This window comes from Balearica regulorum, chromosome 3 (assembly GCF_011004875.1).
Source record: "Balearica regulorum gibbericeps isolate bBalReg1 chromosome 3, bBalReg1.pri, whole genome shotgun sequence".
Taxonomy (NCBI): Eukaryota; Metazoa; Chordata; class Aves; order Gruiformes; family Gruidae; genus Balearica; species Balearica regulorum.
In genome coordinates, this window is record NC_046186.1 from 118,719,412 (window position 1) to 118,737,597 (window position 18,186).

The 18,186-nt window shown below is 37.9% G+C and overlaps 1 protein-coding gene across 1 annotated transcript in view; it reads right to left on the reverse strand.

Annotated features, from left to right (window-relative positions):
- Positions 1 to 18,186, reverse strand: part of MACROD2 (mono-ADP ribosylhydrolase 2) — an 889,996-nt gene that overhangs the window by 604,125 nt on the left and 267,685 nt on the right. The window contains exon 5 of the mRNA XM_075749758.1: positions 13,168 to 13,284. Coding sequence (XP_075605873.1) covers positions 13,168 to 13,284 — 117 coding nt within the window. The remainder of the gene's footprint in view (positions 1 to 13,167; positions 13,285 to 18,186) is intronic.

Here is an 18,186-nt window from a genome sequence, read left to right on the forward strand (position 1 = left end):
CTTCAGGGATGGTAGCATCTCCATCTCCCTCGAGCCCAAGATCAGGTGCTTCTCTTACATTTAGTAGGAATGAACCCTAAACCTTAATTCAGACTAGTATGACTTTAATGAAACCCAAGATTTCGACCCAGCTTTGTACTAAGAGCAAGTCTTCCTTTCATTAGATGGAAGGAAGAAATAGAGGTAAACACTAAAATCAAAAAATTAAAAAAGAGTTCACATCAAACAGAAGCAAACTGGACAATGAACAGAGAAAAAAAGACAGCTGAGAAAGAGGGAGAGGCAGTTGGAAAAACACTGAACTGATTGAGGATGATCTGCCAGTCTATAAAAAGACACAATAACAATATGGAGAGATCACCACTAGAAGTGACTGCCCAAGAAAGTGGTGGAAAGGGGGGAGGAAAGTTTGAAGAAGTAGAAAAATGCAGGGGGAGGGGAGGGATAATATACTTGCCAGGCACAGCATTTAGATAAGAGACACTGTAGTTAAATCTGTTAATTGTACGCCTGCCATTTTATCAATTTGCAGGCTAAAGGTGCAAGATATAATGGATGCTGGGCTTGGAGCCAAATCACAGCTCCTGCTGTTGAACATCCAGCTACTGCAAACCAACAGGGATGCTTTTATTTTTTTAAAACACTGGTAGGTAAACACATTGTTTTCCAAACATTAACAGCATATCTCTGTTACAATTTCTCCAATAAAATACACAATAATCCAAATAAGCATTAGCACTGGTTTGTATTAAGGATAGCCTGGAGCTAATACTTAAATGCAAGGCCCAGGATCAAAGAAACACATTGAAGTCCTCTGCCATAGGCTGGCAGATATGTTTGGCTGGTTAGATAATGTGGAAAAGTGAGGGAAGTGTGGGAGGAGAATAAATATGCGTACCACACGTGTGGCCAAAAATGGCACTACCGAGAGGTGACCACCTTGGGGGCGTTCGCTTCAGAGCAGGGCTCAGTGCAATTGGCCCTGCCCAAAGCTTTCCCCGTTTTAAAGCCACTGAATTCACCTCCTAAAAGACTGGGCAGATTAGGAAACAATTCATTCACTTGATAGTGATATATCGAAATCTCAGACTGCTCACACTGGCAACCTGCTGGGAAAACACAAGACAGGGACTTACCACACCTACGTCTAATGTGAATCGCCATTTATTTAATAATAACAAAGTAGGATTCTTATGAGGATCTAGATTAGATAACGGGTTACAGAGCCATTTGCTTATACACTTTTGCTTCCAGTCTGACACTGAATAGCAGTGACAGAAAATTATTACCAACTGATGCCGCTTCAGTGGATTACTTGAAATGCACTGATACCCTCTGTTAGTTCTTGGCGGGTAAATTACTCCAATGCAAAAGTCATGTGTACAGTTGGAAGTAATTCAAAGAATATTTTTTAAGCACGGAATATTCAAAAAACTGAAAAAATTATGCTCCTCTCCTATTAAAAGATAGTCAACCTAAGTCAGATTTAGAAACTTTCTCTTTCCCACTGGTCTCATGCCAACCCACCTTTCTAATGTGGGTTACACACAGGGGTGGGGGTGGGGGTGTATTTTTTATTTTTACACAGGCGCTTAAAGTCTGCATCCCTGAAGGCATGAGCACAGCTCTCAGGTGACTGGGAAAAGGAAAGCAACAGCAGCAGCAGGAGCTCTGCAGCTACAATTTCTTCATACGCCACAGGAACACTCGACACACCAAATGGCGTCACTAAGTGTGAAAAAGGCCAAAGTCCCCCAAGCTCTTCGGTATATGAGGTGAGGACTTGTCCCACCTTAGAGGATTTTCTTTCAGACCATGCTGTGTCTGCCATACAAGGGATTTACTCATTTGTGCTGCCCTGATTTCTTATTCATAGTCATTGGGCCCCTAAAATATTATTACTAAAAAAAAAAAAAAAAAAAGACTAAAAAAGTCCTCTCTCATTTTCAGCTTCACCCTCTATATATGATCACAAGAGATGCTCTGACCCATGAACTAACTGCTCTTTTTGATAAAACCACATGGTAGAAGAGCTAAATAAAGCACTGTCTAAAATCAACAACAAAAAGACGGGGGGTAGCGGGGCGGGAGATGAAATCCTACTGTGTTTTTAGAGATCCTGAAGTGTTACAAATGACATTAATTTGACAAAAAGTGTCTGGGGAACTTATATAGTTGCATATTTAATTTTTTTTTAAAAAGGAAAAAACCCCTGACAACCCAATTGCATAATTTAAGTTCCATAAAGAAAGAGGACTCATGGATCTGTAGCTGCAATAGGACATCCATGTACCTGTAGGATTCACAGACCCCTGACACTTCGACGTGCATCTTCTCTGCCTCTTCTCTGATGCCTTTGAATTCCCCATGGGAGTGACCTGTATATAAGTTTTCTTTACTATGACCCTAATTATTCTCATGCTAACGCAGTGGCATTCCAGTTGATCAAACATAATTTAGATTTTCTTCCACATCCCAGGCTGGGGTGTCAGATAGGTCCCTTCCCTTGCCAAAAGCAGCAAATCCAAGAAAGGCCAAGTGGTGGCCGTGCCATACAAGAGCTAATTTAACGCAGGAGCATGAGCTAGTGAGGAAGGCATGGACAATACTGGAAGCATTTTAACCATAATCACTGTAAAAATTTTAACCCAAACGAGATTTTTTTTGTTGTTTGGGGGGGGTTGGCTTTTTTGTGTGTGTGTGTGCCTTTTTGTTTTTCTTTTGCAATCTGGAAAGAATATCAGTCTTGGCTAAAACTATTTTTATGTCAAATGCAGTCCCCATTTATGCAGTCCCTAAGCAAGACAGGTAATACATATTTTTTAACAATAAATCACAATAAGAGGGGAGGTTTTATGGCCTTCAAAAACCATGCAATAAGGAGGGATCCTGGCAGTGAGGGGGAGGCAGTTTTATTCTTACATTGTAGCCAATCGTTCAAAGCCAAAACTCATTTTCTGAAATTGTCTTTCATTGCCAAGTGTAAGATTCTAATTTAAAATGACTTGGTTTGCATCTTTGTTTATGTTCAACTCTCTAAACTGAAAGAAATCCAACAATGTTCATGGCTCCCAGTCACTTTTGCGTGAACTTCACTTTCAGCTTCTCATGAATAAGGCTGTATTACAAACAAATTAATTTTAAATGAACAGTCTTCCCTGGAAACATTTCTGCTCCATTTTGCGAAAAAAAGTTGTTTTAAACAAGATTACACCTCTGACAGAATTGCACCTGACACAAATGCAATCTTTTACTTGAATGAATTGTGATTTTCAAAACTGCGGGCTTTCAAAGCATATTATGTGACGTTATTTTGCTATCCATGACACCTCTCAAAGACTCAAGGCTTTTTTCCCCTTCTCAGCTTCACATATAACATGTGCGGAGTTTCCCCAGTTCTACAGGAGAATTAAAAATTAATAATGTAGCTGTTAAAACAAAAAGCTTCCACGAGAAACTGTTTCCTCCTTTGTGTTCATGGGTACTTTAAACAGTTTACTGTCTTGATGACCTGCTGTTTATAGCCCATGCAGGCTACGAGATATTAAACAATATTCTTACTGTATTTTTATGCTGTATTTTTACTTTCTCAAAACCGACCTACATGTTTTAATTCTAATGCAAACACTGTATAAAATTATTCTGAAAGTGTAGTAAGAATGTTGCAAAAAAATTAAATGTGATCCAGACAGACATACATATAATTAGATATCAAAGAGGTTATTTTTAGTGTTGCAGAGCTCACATAAATTTCTCATTTATGTATGTATTTATTTATAAGGCTAGAAAAGCCTTGGAAACCTACCAACTATGTTTATTGAAAACTAAATAAGAAGCTTACTTAGAAGTGTGCAGTGATGTACCAAACACATTCTTTATTGCCACGTTGAAACATTAAAATGGTCAGACATTTCTCTGTCCATCTCTCTGATACATCGCTAGACAATATAAGAATTCAGACCGCTGTGTCTGAGGTTAAAGGGAATTCAGTAGAACTCCCTTTCCCAAGAAGCCAGAAGAGAGATCTGTGGCACGACAAATAGCTAAGAAAGAGTATGTAAGAAGATGTAATTCAAAGTTGGTGACAGTTGTTTAATTAACACTTTCTTCTGGCTTCTTACTGCATAAATTATATTATACAAATGACGCTCACCTACAAACCCACATGTGGGCACAAACAGCCACCAAAAAGTTTACACTGAAAGTACTGTATCTTGCGTTAATCCACTTTCCTCCTAAACCTGGTCCTAGAACTATTATCGGTCACTTGGAATACCGCTGGGTGCTTTTTTTTTTTTTTTTTACAGTTTGTTCGTTTGTTAATATTCAAAGACATCCCGCAAGGTGTAAGGCCCAGATGAGAGTGACTGTTGTGCCCTGGAGATGATGCATTTCAAAGTTCCTCTGTATTTCCTACAGTGAAACTTCAGTCCTAATACAGCGAGCTGAGCGCCCTGTGCCACAACCACTAAAAACTAAGAACGTTTCTTCTCTGACTGTTCTGCAAATGGCCAGAAATCAATGACATGAAGAACCTATATTTTCTTATCAGCTAATTACCCTAAAAGCTACTGCCATCTATCCCGAAGACAATAAGTGGTAAAGCATTTGCAAGTCATGCAATGGTACAAATAATGTGCAACATTGACTAGCATGCATAGAGAAAATATAAACACACATACAGATAAATAAATGCATATATCAAGATATACAGTAATGTAAATGTATCCCTTCATAAACATCATTGAAAACTTACAAATACCAAAGAAGGAAGGAAAGAATAGGAGAAGTCTAAGAAGAAATAGATAAATAAAACCCGCCTTCTGCATCCTCTTCAATGTGTATGAAATATTTCAAACAAAACTAAAAAAATTAAAAATCTGAGTGTGAAGACAATGTTAAGAAAAGGGGGATGCTATCAGAAATCTAAACAAACAAACTAATTTCTCATAAATTCCTAGTGCTGCACAACAACAACAACAACAAATCCATGTGATTTTGATCCCCACACTCGAAGGCAAAACATCCTGGATGATGGTATGTTTTCACCAGTAGTGAAACAGCATCTTCAGCACATGAAAAAACACTAAATTTTTATTTTTTTTATTTTTTTTTTTTTTTTTTTTTTTTTTTACTATCTGGTTAATCAGTATTTAGATTCTTTCCTACAGCAACTAAAATATTCTTTATGCCCTGCAGTCTCACACCTGATGTTTTCTTCCTGAAGAGAAATGTTTTGAATGTTTGACCTCAGTTTTCAGCAAAGAAACATGTTTTGGTCTGTGCACTTAGTTTCTGTGAAACGGCCTCAAGATTTCTCTGCTTGGTGAAACAAAGATCTTTTAAAAAACAGTTTACATAACCTCCCCATTCTATCCACTTTAGATTGGTCTAAAGGAATTAGATTACAGGTGAAGAACTCCTCTTGAAACAGTCTCACTTTTCATCTGTAAGATTCTTTGAAAATATATTCAGAAAAAAATAAAAATAAAATTAGCAGCTTTAAACCTCAAGTAAACAGCGAGGTTTGTGGGCAAGTGAAGGATAACTCAAAAAAATCACAGCACTTTTCATGTCCGTATTATTCCTTTTGCTGTATTTCAAATCAGTAGAATGAAAACAGCTATGTCCTTATTTATTGCCTATGATCTGATTATTTCCATTGGCAAATAATTTGTCATATTTTTGGTGGAGGAATATGCAGATTCAGCACAAAAAGGAATCCTATACTTTGCTTGCAAGAAAGAAAATTAGGCTGTACTGTTTTTAAAACATTCCAGCTACAATAATATAATTATTATTAATCTGAAGAAATGATATGAAGTTAATGACCTCCAAGAGGCTACAATTTTAAACCTTTTTCCTACCCTAGGGAGATGGAGGATCAGCATTTAGTGTTCCAATTCAAGCCCCAAGCCTGCGCCAACATATTTTATAAGCTAAATCCAGGTTTGGGAGACAGGCTGCATATTTTTCAGAGACTAAACCAGCATAAATCACAAAGTGCCAACACACTATGAGGTTAATGTTGTGTTTTACTACAGTAAGCAATTTCTATCACCATTTAAAATGAGACAAGCAAAATTCAGGCAGACAAAATCTCATGCATCAAAGATTAATTTTTCAAGTACTGAGCGTAGGCTTCGGCTACTGAGGGAACGTATTAGAGTGGGAGCAGCAGCAACCGCTGCAGTTAAAGGAGCATAAACATCTCCATTATAACCCATTACAATCCCTTCTCCTTGTCAGCTGATCTGCAGCGATCAGAATTTTGTTTATTTTCCTGCTATGCATTAGACTTTTTAATTTTTTTATTGTTATTTGAGCAAAAAGAACGAACTATATCCAAGTATGGAGGAAATAAAATATATTAGCCTTCAGGGACACAACACCCTGTTCCAGTGCCAACATGCCTGAGGAATGACTATACGCCACCAGTGTGGAGAGGCATATTCCAGCGCCAATTATTTTTTCGCTGAATTAGGGGACATTTTAAATAGGACCTTACACATAAATTAAGCATTAGGAAAGCGTTTACAGCTTGTAACTTACTCTCTGGTTCATCAAGGGGGTATCCAGAGGATGAACCCCAGCATGCTGGACGCTGACGCCAAGGAACTGCGGTACCAAAGAGTGTGGGCTCCTGTCGCCACCGCACTACACTGCAAACTCAGTTCTGGAACTGCTTTCACTAACACCGAGAATTAAACCTTTGCAGAAAACGTAAATGTCCAGAATTACAGAAATAAGGCCAGGGAGGGCAATTCATGGCATCGAGTTTCTACCGCCTGCCATTACACTGTATTAACACACACGTTATAAGCCAAGGGCAGACCCAATTATTGCTCAGATGGTTCAGTCCTCCCCTTAATTTTGTCTGTGCCCACTCCTGTCCTGGAGTTCAGTGTTCAATGGCCAGATTGTAACAAAAGATGCCCAGAAGAAGAGGATTTAGATTTAGCCATGAAGATCAATAGTAAAACATTTCCTTTAGCCACAATGTGTACATTTGTTAACTCAACAACTTGATATGAAATGAGGGTTTCCAGCAGTACATGCCATAAGTTAACCACAGCATGACACTACACAGGGCACTGACAAACGCGCACTCCGGTCCATTCACAAATTAAATTTTAAAGAATCTATCCATTAAAAAAATGCATATGAGCTAGGCTGGAATCCAAGGACAAAGACCATATACTCTCACGATGGAAGATTCTTGCTGATTCATAACCACACATTTCAATTGGTAGCTACAGCACTTGTCCCTTTTCTACCCAAACTGATGACAGACCCTGAGCAGACTTGGAAGAGAAGGAGATGTTTGAACTTGTTTAGTTGAAGTTGATAAATGCATTCCCCCTCATTTCCCATGAGTCCTAAGTTTTGCCTCTGTGTGTGTATGGGGGGGGGGGGGGGGTGTACAAGCCATAAAGCTTTACAATATACCATAAAACCCTCTCTAAAATCTAAGCAGGTTTTAGGACCAAAGCAGTAATCATTAATATTTCCCTTCCAATGCATTTGCAGCATATGTAATGTATGCTATTGTTAATGGTGAATATCGCAGGTCATTAAGATGACTGGAGTCAATTAGACCAAATTAAAACACAATAAAGACATCATTGCACTTATTTTCAAAATGGTCATAAAATACATAAATTGAGCTTAGTAAAAAAACCTTTGAAACCTAGACACAACTCAGAAGAAAAACACACATGTACGTAGTAAGTGGTTTTGTTAAGCGCTAAAAAATCCTTTCCCAAAGAAATCTAAACCACAAAAATATCGCTCAAGTACAAGGGGTCTTGGACCTGTGATTAATATTAACTTGCCTTGCTTCATTTTAAATTTAGTTTGAAATATGGAAGCAATGATAAAGATTTAAGAAATACAAAAAGAGACAGCAAACAGCTGCTGCAGCTCAGCACTGTTTCAGGAAACACCTATTTAGAGCTTTTTCCGGCTGCATCTTTTTTCCCAGTAGGTGTCATACAGTTTGGGCAGAATGCTGACAATAATGTGATGCCACTTGGCTAAGACAAAGAGTGTAAAGACATCCCTCCTGGAAAACTATCATAACATCTATGAAGTTTCAATTATATTAATGATTGTATCACCCTGTGCTTATCAGCAGCCTTTTCCAACTGAAATTTCATCAAATTTCAGTCTAGTTATGCATCTGGTGGCACATCTGTTTCACTTAAGTATTTAAAAGCAATTGTGGGAGAAGATCAAGGACCTTGACCAACTGGCAGTAAGCAGCCAGGTTAGTCTTCTCTAAGCAATCCTCTCTTGGACACATATTGCTCAGTTTTAATGCCTGCCTTATCAATTCTCAGACTTATTTTCCAATTCCCAGACTTACCTCTTCCCAGAAAAAATAGGGAGGTAGCAAAGTGAACAATCATGAAACGATAATGTTCTTCTGCACATCAGAACCACACAGAAGAAAGTATCTGCCTGACTCACGCATATTAGAAATTTAGAATTGTTTGGGGAAAAAAAAATTACGTATTCTTATATCGACCAAAGTTTTAAAAGTAAGTAAACAAACAAAGTTCTTTGTGGAATCCTGGAAATTTGGATAATATGCTTGAATATTATGCCCCATTTTTTCAACTGATCAGTTTTGGACTACAGAAGTAGAGTTTTGGAGTTCCGTATCTGCATAATCAACCTTTTAATTACAGCTCTGTAAGTGATCTCTGAGAAAATACGGAGAGATTTAAAATCACTACCCTTACAGCCTTACTTTAAAATAATACCCTCCAAATATTCATCTTTTAAATACAGAGAATTACGTCTGTATAATAGAAGCACGCTTTTTAATCTCCACTTTTTAATCTCCACTTTTTAATCTGATTAAACAAATTTAAAGGCTGAGTCCTCCTACTGTGTTTAATACTAGCACTCCTCCTAACTACTTATTTCACAGCAGGAATTGTCTTTGAGAGCGCATTCACATTATTACTCCAGATTGATCTACACAGTGACTCTGGACCAGAAGACTATGCTATATTTGGTATTTCCTAAAGGACATTGCTTAAAGTACTAAAAATATCAAGCAAACAGAAAAATTTATTCTAAATATTATAGCTTTATTAACAACATAAACCAATGTATTAGAAACTGCCTAGCATTTCCATCTAGGTACCTCCACTGAAAGTCCACCTTTCATATTTAATTTACCAATGGTTGGCTCTATCCCATATTAGATGCTGTAAGATTTTATTTCCCTAGTTTTAGGGGTTTTATTATCAAACATTTTTCAGACAAAGAAAGAAATTATTACTAGACATATTAACAATAGAAAAAAGTTAGTTTGGGGGTCCTTTCCTGCCAAGGTCGGGGTACCAATTACCTGCGTTGGATGTTGTCACCACGTCTTCAATCGGTTTTAAGCCCGTTAAATACCTTCCAGAACGGGACTGTATTTTCTAATGTGTTTTGACAGGGTCTTTTTTTTATAGTGAACCTCTGCAAGCAGATAACAAGCCACAAGGCTGTTATGGACCCTTGGATCCAGCCATAAACACAATTTACATTCAGACCATTTTCTGCCAGTAGAGCCAACTGAGACTATTAATCAAATGAGAAAGAAAACAAGCATTTGTAGAGCTTTAAACAGACACTGTTCATCTGTTATTTAAAGCATGACTGTATCGGAGTACCGCTCAATGTTTGAAGACCAGTTGTACAATATTTAGAATGAACTTTTCTTTAAAAGGAACAACAATACGAAGTACAGAAGTTAAGTAACTGATGATCGGTCTGGGAGAGCATTAAAGGAAAGTATCTCCGAGCAAAAAGCGCTGCCTTTTTCAGCCCTCCAAAGCGCTATGAAAACTTGGGTGCCCGCACAGGTGTTTGCTGAAAAACAACAATAGATGACATCAGCCAAATTATGTATTCAGTAAATAACTCGGTTGGCATTTGGGGGGGCTTTGTGTAGGCTTTTGCAGCACAGAAGGCAGATGGTGATTACAGTGACTTCTGTAAAACTGTACTGAACATTACATTAACTGGTAATTAGAAAATTCAATTTGATTTCACTTCTATTTTCATACAGACTATATTTTGGCATTCAAAAGTATAGATCTTGAAAAGTTCATAAAGCAACATCTCTAGGCTATAGACATGTTCATCTTGGTCTGTTCACACTATTAAGATAAAAAGATGAGGGAAAAGAAATGCACTATTTTACCTATTCTCTCCCTGAACATTTACTGTTACTCGCGCATTTCACAAACTGATCTCTGACTCAGATGCAATAAGAAAAAATCACAGAAAGCTAGTCCGTACCCTAAATCTTTGCCTTTTTCAGTCAGACATTATTTTTCAATTTTTTCCTTTGTGAAGAAATTATTTATCAGACCTGTTCTTATTTAACCTAAGTAAATACAGCAAAGTATTCAATAAAAATACAATAGATCATAAAGGAGATTGCTGGAGTGTTTTTTATTTACCAACTACCAGCTTCCTAACAAAGCATACCTTCCCTTCACATGCCAAATTTAATTCCAACTTCCTCCAAGTTGTCTATAAAGCAAAGCAATATGCTGCGTGATCTTTGAATGCTAAATCTTCTTTAACATGGAGTCCTCAGCTAAAGCCCAAGTCCTCCCTCCTACAGCACACGTGCCGGCTGCTCCGTCCCAGAGCAGCTTTGCTGATTTCGGCAAACTGCTTCCAAGCAAAGCATTTCAGGATCAAGAACTAGAGATGGGAAAATCCCAGGGGTGGGAAATACGACTGTAACATTTTACAATTCCGTTAAATGACACCAAAAAAATAACAATTCATCACGCTAGGAAATACATTTCACATTTACTAACATTATTCATCCAACTACAATCACAAGAAGAGCAGAGACAACAAAATAGTCATTGCAGTACTCAAACTGTTAACGGATTACTGTAGTTGGTCTCCTATATACAAACACATAAGTGGAAAGTAAACTCATTGTGAAAGCTGGCAGTTATCCATTCACCTATAACCTCCAACAAATTGCTGACACACAAAATTGCATCACAGCGCGTCTGGATGGGGGAGTCCGGACCTCCCGTCATGTTGCTGCTCTCATCACAAAAATGAGATGTAAAATAGTTTCCACAGTGAAATTGTCATACTATTACGACAAAGTGACACAGAGAAACGAAAGATATCCAGTGGCTCTGTAGCTCTTTAAAATATGAAGGCAGAGTCTTGATTGTTTGAGCACTTTCAGACGAATGGTCTAAAAGGTACAATAATTTTATGAGCCTACAATCAAAAGCTTCTCAAGGGAAATGTAAAAGAAAACACCAGTGGGTGAACACAGATATGTTTTAAAGGAAAAAAATCTAAGAAATCAAGAATATCTAATTCTCAGCCTCTGCATGCAAACTGTACATTTCCCTCCCTGTGCCTGTTTGTCGGTTAGTGTATCCTTTCCCCCTCTCGTGCTGATGCATGAGCAAATACAAATAGATGTGTCTTTGATGCAATTTCAATTTCTAAGAATATTGATTAAGCAGAATATTGACTTTTCTCTATGTCTGGTTACAGGTTTTATTTCCAACTGTAAGTGATAATGGGTTTTCTCATTGTTTTGTTTATTAGTGCCACATAAAGAACAAACCAAAAATTTTTCCTATAGTTTTCAAACAGGATCCTGTTCTACAAAGTTAACTTAAGCAAGACCCATTAAACTGCTATAAAATTTAAAGGGAGGACCCACCTCAAACATGACCCTTTCTCTAACACAGTTCAGTGCTCGTTGCTTTGATACCTTTTATTTAATTTCTCTCATTAAAATACATGGGAGGAATTATGCACCTATGGATGAGCAGCTTTTCTGTCCCTCCCAAGATAATTTTTTTTTAAAGGGGAAGAATTAAATGTCATAAATCCCCAGAAAATTACAATGCAGTGCCTAACAATCTTATCCATTTTAAAGGAATCTGGTGAAGATTTTGGCCATATACAAACCCAACACAACTACCACATTGAATCTTTCTCAGCAACTTCCCTGACCTCCAGTCAAATTAACCTTTCATAAATAACCATTAACATGTGGTAAAACTATGCATAAAATATAGCAAATTTTTCCCGTATATAGCAATTATGACTGTCAAGGAAATAATTGGTAGCTCTCATCATCATCGTAGAAGGTGCCAACAAATGACTGGGAATACAATTTTCTTCTTTACCTAAGGCGTTAAGGGCTACAGGAACCTAAAAAGATACCTGCTACTGCAGTAAGCATTTGATTTTACATTTAAAAAGTGTAGAACAAATTAAGAGAGAAGATCTAAATATTTTTGAATGAACCATGTTCCTAGTGCAAACTGCGTATAAAAAAAGGAGATCTTGAATTCTAGTTATGTGCTGTTCGTAATGCTTTCTTGGTATTTGTATCATCATATCTTAATATACTATTCTGCAAGATCCTAACTTGCAGAGATTTACTAATTTTTATTCTTACATAATAGACTGGCCGATCAACGTGCTGTCATCACGTTACTTTTTCCCAGACAAGCTCAACATTTACGCAACAAGGTCAAATAGCCCTCTTCCTATTTTAAATAGGATGGGAATTTTGACAATTCCGCTTTCAAAAAACCAAAACGTGCAAAAACATTCCAGCACTGAGCTGCACTCTGCTGAAAGCTAAAGTGTGACAGATGCCTTCACAGTAATTGCCAATCAGTCTCTACGTAGCAGCTGAAAACACAATACATCACTTTGATCTCCTTGGCTCTCAAAGTATTCACAATCAAGGAATCTGCATGGAGAATATGAAATATGCAACATTTCCAAAAATTGTCTCCATGGAACTTAAATATGATAATGTATATTTTGTTCATACTTCATAAAGCATTTTCAATCCTTTATTATGCATATGAAAGGAGATGTTCCAGCTTGCACAAAATAAACATGAAAGATGCTTTATATCTTAGAGACATGTAGGTTTTCATCGGATAACATAGGTGAAATAATCGTTTAGAAAAGCCTGAATTGCTTTGAGGGGAAGACATTATTACAGAACATGCTTAATTAAGTCCCACTGCTAATTTTGTAAAATGAATACCTTGTTGAATTAGACTACAGGGAAATAAAGCACGCATACCCAGCTCCACGTGCTTAAAACAAAAAGAAAACGCTGAGGAAAGGTTGACTTACATTTTGCAGGTAGGTCATAGCCACACGTGATTTTTGCTTGTCCCGTCTCACAGCCACTCAGGTTGCGACATTCAGCAACTAAGCAGGGCCCAGCAGCTCTGTGTATACAGCCATCCACTACAAAAACAAACCCAGAAACTTCTCTTTATTAAAAGCCAGATTTTACGTTGCCTTCACACAAATGCACCGTCACAAACGTTTACTGCTCATTTTTACATTCACGGCGCAGACCTACTGATCTCTAAGTAGATATCCAAATACATACAAAACATTTTTCTGCCAGACTTAGTCGATGTATTTATCAAAAGAATAATATTTAGTTGACTTCTGCTAACTGAAAACACCTAGAAAAGGTAAAGCAGAATTAAAATTTCAATATTAGAAAAGGGTCTTATTCAAGGCTCTAAGAAATTCTCCCTACAAATTATGAAAACAAATTTGATCCCCAGCTAAATGCCAAACACTCTTTTACTACACGCCTCTGATACTTCTATAATTGTGCAGACCATTTAATGTCACCAACTTATTAATGCCTTATACAAAAGTTCCAAGAAATAATGCTTATGGATTTGAAATCTAAAAAATACATTGTTTTGACCTTTTTTCTTTTTTACATTTTTTTATTTTTGCATTATTCATGCAATACTTTGGAGTTAATTAAATAATAATTACTAAAGGTTGCAATTGCAGCTAAGTATGCAAGAAAATTAGTAGAGTGCATAGACCTTATTACCCTCGGGAGCCAGCAAAAGAATAGTAACAGCAGAAAGAATAAAAAAAAGGCTGCTGGCACAGCATTTCTGCCCTCTCAACATGCAATCAAAGAAATCATTTACTGTAATTATGGCAAAAAGTTTAAGAAAAAGGAAACAAAAAAAAGTAAGGGAAATACTGTGTGCATGAACATATTCACTACAGTAATGCCCAAAGTCAGCAGTAATGAAGAAGTTCAACTATGAGAAATAATCATCATATAAACTACAATATCAATTCAAAAATGGCAAAATAAGTTGAAGTATATAGGCTAAACAAATACTTATGGAGACAGGAAAGCATGATTCTGTATGAGTATCATTCGATATTTTATTTCAGATTTAACCAGTTTAAAGCTACAGCAGTTCCCAACAGCTTGTTTGAAGCAATTAAACCACAAAAAAGTTTGAAAAGCCAAGCGGAGGTGGATTTTCAAGAGATGCGTGTAATCTGTTCATAGCCTAACCTGTGTAGCTATAAGGTAGCACAGCCAAATTTGGCCAATATAAGGTTTGGACACTCAGCATACCTACTGACCATTCGCTGCCCACCGGCATGCAGGGAGACCAGGTAACTCTCTCACCCCGAGATGTTTTTTGAAGCTGGAATGGAAACGACAGCTGGCCTTTCTGCATTGAGGGCATAGCTGGTTTTTCAAGGTGTTAAGTATTTCCCTGAAGCCACGTATTCCCAAGTTGAGGGGCAGATAACATCTTTATCTGAACGAAGCCTTCTTCTACTAAGTGTTAAAAATTCAATTGCCTTTTTTGAGGTGTTCTATGCCAGAGTTAATATTCAGATGACACAGTAAAATTGGATAAACTGTTCCTTGTAATACTCCATCCTCATCCTGGACATGGTGCCACTGCTTTTGAAAACAGCATTTTGACATACTTTCTATTAGACAGATTCTTACAGAATTATGTGATGTTGCACTTTCAGTGAGATTTTCTAAAACTTTCATACTGAAAAGAATGTGGATGCCAAGCCACCAGTCATAAGCTCCTTGTGCGCTGCCTATGCCAAGATGCCAAGTCTTCATACTCTACCTTAGTTGAACTTTTGGTTCAAATCTCTGCTCAACAGACTCCAAGATACTAATGCAAGAATAATATTTCGTAACCTCAAGGGGGAAAAAGAATGCTTGAAATCTATCCTGTGCTCATAATATCCAATTTAATTATTTTAACTTAATTACCAAATGCTTTTCCAAACCTAGCAGGATAAGTAAACCAGTAAGCGTTAAAACCTCAAGTATATTTTTATAAGCACCACCACCACAGTCTTTACCAACATTAATACTTCCTGAGATATTAACATAAAACCAGCACTGATGCTTAGGACTAGCACTTTCTGCACGATTCTTTACAAAAGAAGTCTTTCACCTCACAAGTACTGGACAAGGGCTCAAGTCATGGAATCATAGAATCATTTTGGTTGCAAAAGACCTTTTAGATCATCAAATCCAACCATTAACCTAGCACTGCCAAGTCCACCACTAAACCATGCCCCTAAGCACCACATCTACACGTGTTTTAAATACCTTCAGGGGTGGTCACTCAATCACTTCCCTGGGCAGCCTGCTCCAATGATTGACAACCCTTTCAGTGAAGAAATTTTTCCTAATACCCAATCTAAACTTCCACTGGTGCAACTTGAGGCCATTTCCTCTTGTCCTATTGCTTGTTACATGGAGGAGAGACCAACACCCACCTGGCTACAACCTCCTTTCGGGTAGTTGTAGAGAACAATAAGGTTTCTCCAGACTAAACAACCCCAGTTCCGTCAGCCGCTCCTCATAAGACTTGCTCTCTAGACCCTTCACCAGTTTCGTTGCCCTTCTTTGGACATGCTCCAGCACCTCAATGTCTTTCTTGTAGTGAGGGGCCCAAAACTGAACACAGTATTCAAGGTGCGGCCTCATCAGTGCCGAGTATAGGGGGATGATCACTGCCCTGGTCCTGCTGGCCACGCTATTTCTGATACCAGTTGATGCAACTATTCCATTAGCAGTGAATTAATGATCTACCCCTGAGCCCCTTCTTGTCCCTAACAAGTAGGCACCCTCCTCTGAGCAGTGTCTGTACAATTATTTGTTCAGCTATACTCTCAACCAAATCATCTGGATAAATCAACCTTTTTTCCCCCAAACTCCATTCATTTTAACCCAAGTCCATCTCAGAGCACAGCCAAACAACAGAACCTGCAAAATGGAACCACTGCCTCTGGCAGGGAAGTAGAAGCACTGATTTTTCATTTCTTCTAAATCTGTAATAGATTAACAGACCCAGTACGTTAACATACTGCATGCCAGATAGCTGTGACGGCCAACACATAGGCTCCCCATCTATAAACTATCTCATGACGAAAGAAGCATGCTCTTAGTGCACATACAGCTAGGATACAGATGGTCTATCACTAGTTTCCTGGAGCTAGTTCCACACAGGTCCATGTCCAGGTCTTTACCATCGAAGCAGCCTCCAGAAAGGTGAAAACATAATGGGAAAAAATTAAATTCTTAACAGAGGAAAGTCAATTCCATCATAACCAATTTTGACATATGACAAGGAAAATGGAAGACATCTGCCAAAACCAAACAAGTAAACGTGCATACTTCCCGTATAAAGGTGGCATAACAGAAAATGATTGAATACTCTAGACAGGCATAGATGGAAACATAGACATTAGCATTTGACATACTTCAGTGACTGATGACATAGAACAATGAAGGGGGGGGGGGGCGGGGGGGGACAACCACCACAAAAAACCCCCAACAATAACAACAAAAAAAACCCCCAACCCCAAACCCCAAACCACCCACAATTTTCTGAATAACCTTTTTTTTCTACGATACTTTATTAAATCAGAGATGACCTCTGATCTACATACACATTTCCCATTTAATATAACTCAGTAAATCATGCTAGAAATATTCTATGTTTCCAATAATATATACAAGCTATTACACAAGTTTGATAATCCTTAAAGCAAAAACCCAAGCAGCAAAATATCTTGCCAAATACGAGCACTCTGCATAACAAAGAAAAAAAATTGGCAAAGGTAGAGTGGATTAGCAAATCTAAATGTGATACTTCAGCCTCTGCTAAAACATGTCTTAGCTGTATTAATTCAAAAAAACATGGAACGGGCATGCACAAAACATTTACGTGAGATATTTTGTTTTCTGCAAGTGTGCACTGACTAGTAATGTGAGTGTACAGAGAAGTAAGCATTGTTAACATGGAAACTTTATGGAAATTACAGATAACGGCATCAACCTCAAGAGGGAAGAATGATGGCCAAAGATATATTGTTATTGTGTAGTAAGGAGGAAGAGATTTACATGATAATAATGGCATGCTGCCAAATTACTTTTATGGGAAAGTGAGGAATCTTTGATATATTGGTTTCGTATACTTCATCTGTATCATCAGTTTGATATATGGATGCTCATCTGCGTTTTTCAAAACAGATTTGGAAAACGTTCAACCATATCCCACCGTTCCTTCCCTGGAATTTCTTTGTGCAACTGGCTGAAAAACCCAGACCCTTACGGTCAAATCTGACTTGCGTCATGGGACGGTGATAAGGAATTATGCATTATCACTGGTTTTTACAATCAATGAAAAATGCCATGCTACTTCAAAGCTATCACTCTGCTTCACAGTATGTCTTTTTTCTACAGGCTGTCTTCCTCTCCAGGTTTATGGAAATCATATCTATACTTCGGGTCATTTATATACACAAGTGACCTGCCATTTCACAAGTACGGGAAAGATGTGGAAAAATCCTACAGACAAAACTATCAATCATAACTGACAAGAAATCCCATCTCCGGTCTGCGTGATGATTAATTGGCACGTCTAAGTACTGGTAACACTTGAAGGTACTAAAGACAGGGCTGCTAACCGTCCTTATTGATACTATGCCTCCTGATATGAGTTTCATGCTTATAAACCAAGCTATTTCTAAGGATTTTTGACAGCATTAATACTAAATGAATCCTGCCCGGGGCCACCAGTGAGGTGGAAAATATCCACAGGATGGTCCCTCTTCTCTTCTGTATTCCGTACTCCCAACATACGGCCTGCCAGGCAGCCTGATGCTCCCCACAATCTACCTTGATGTAAAATAAGTGCCTTAAAAAAAGCATACAATACTTGTTTTCAGATTACTGCAAAGAGTTAAGCAGGTCAACTTGTTTTTGGAAATGTGATCCCATTATTCATTGCACTGTCACGTGTGGAGACCCCCCACAAATGGGGT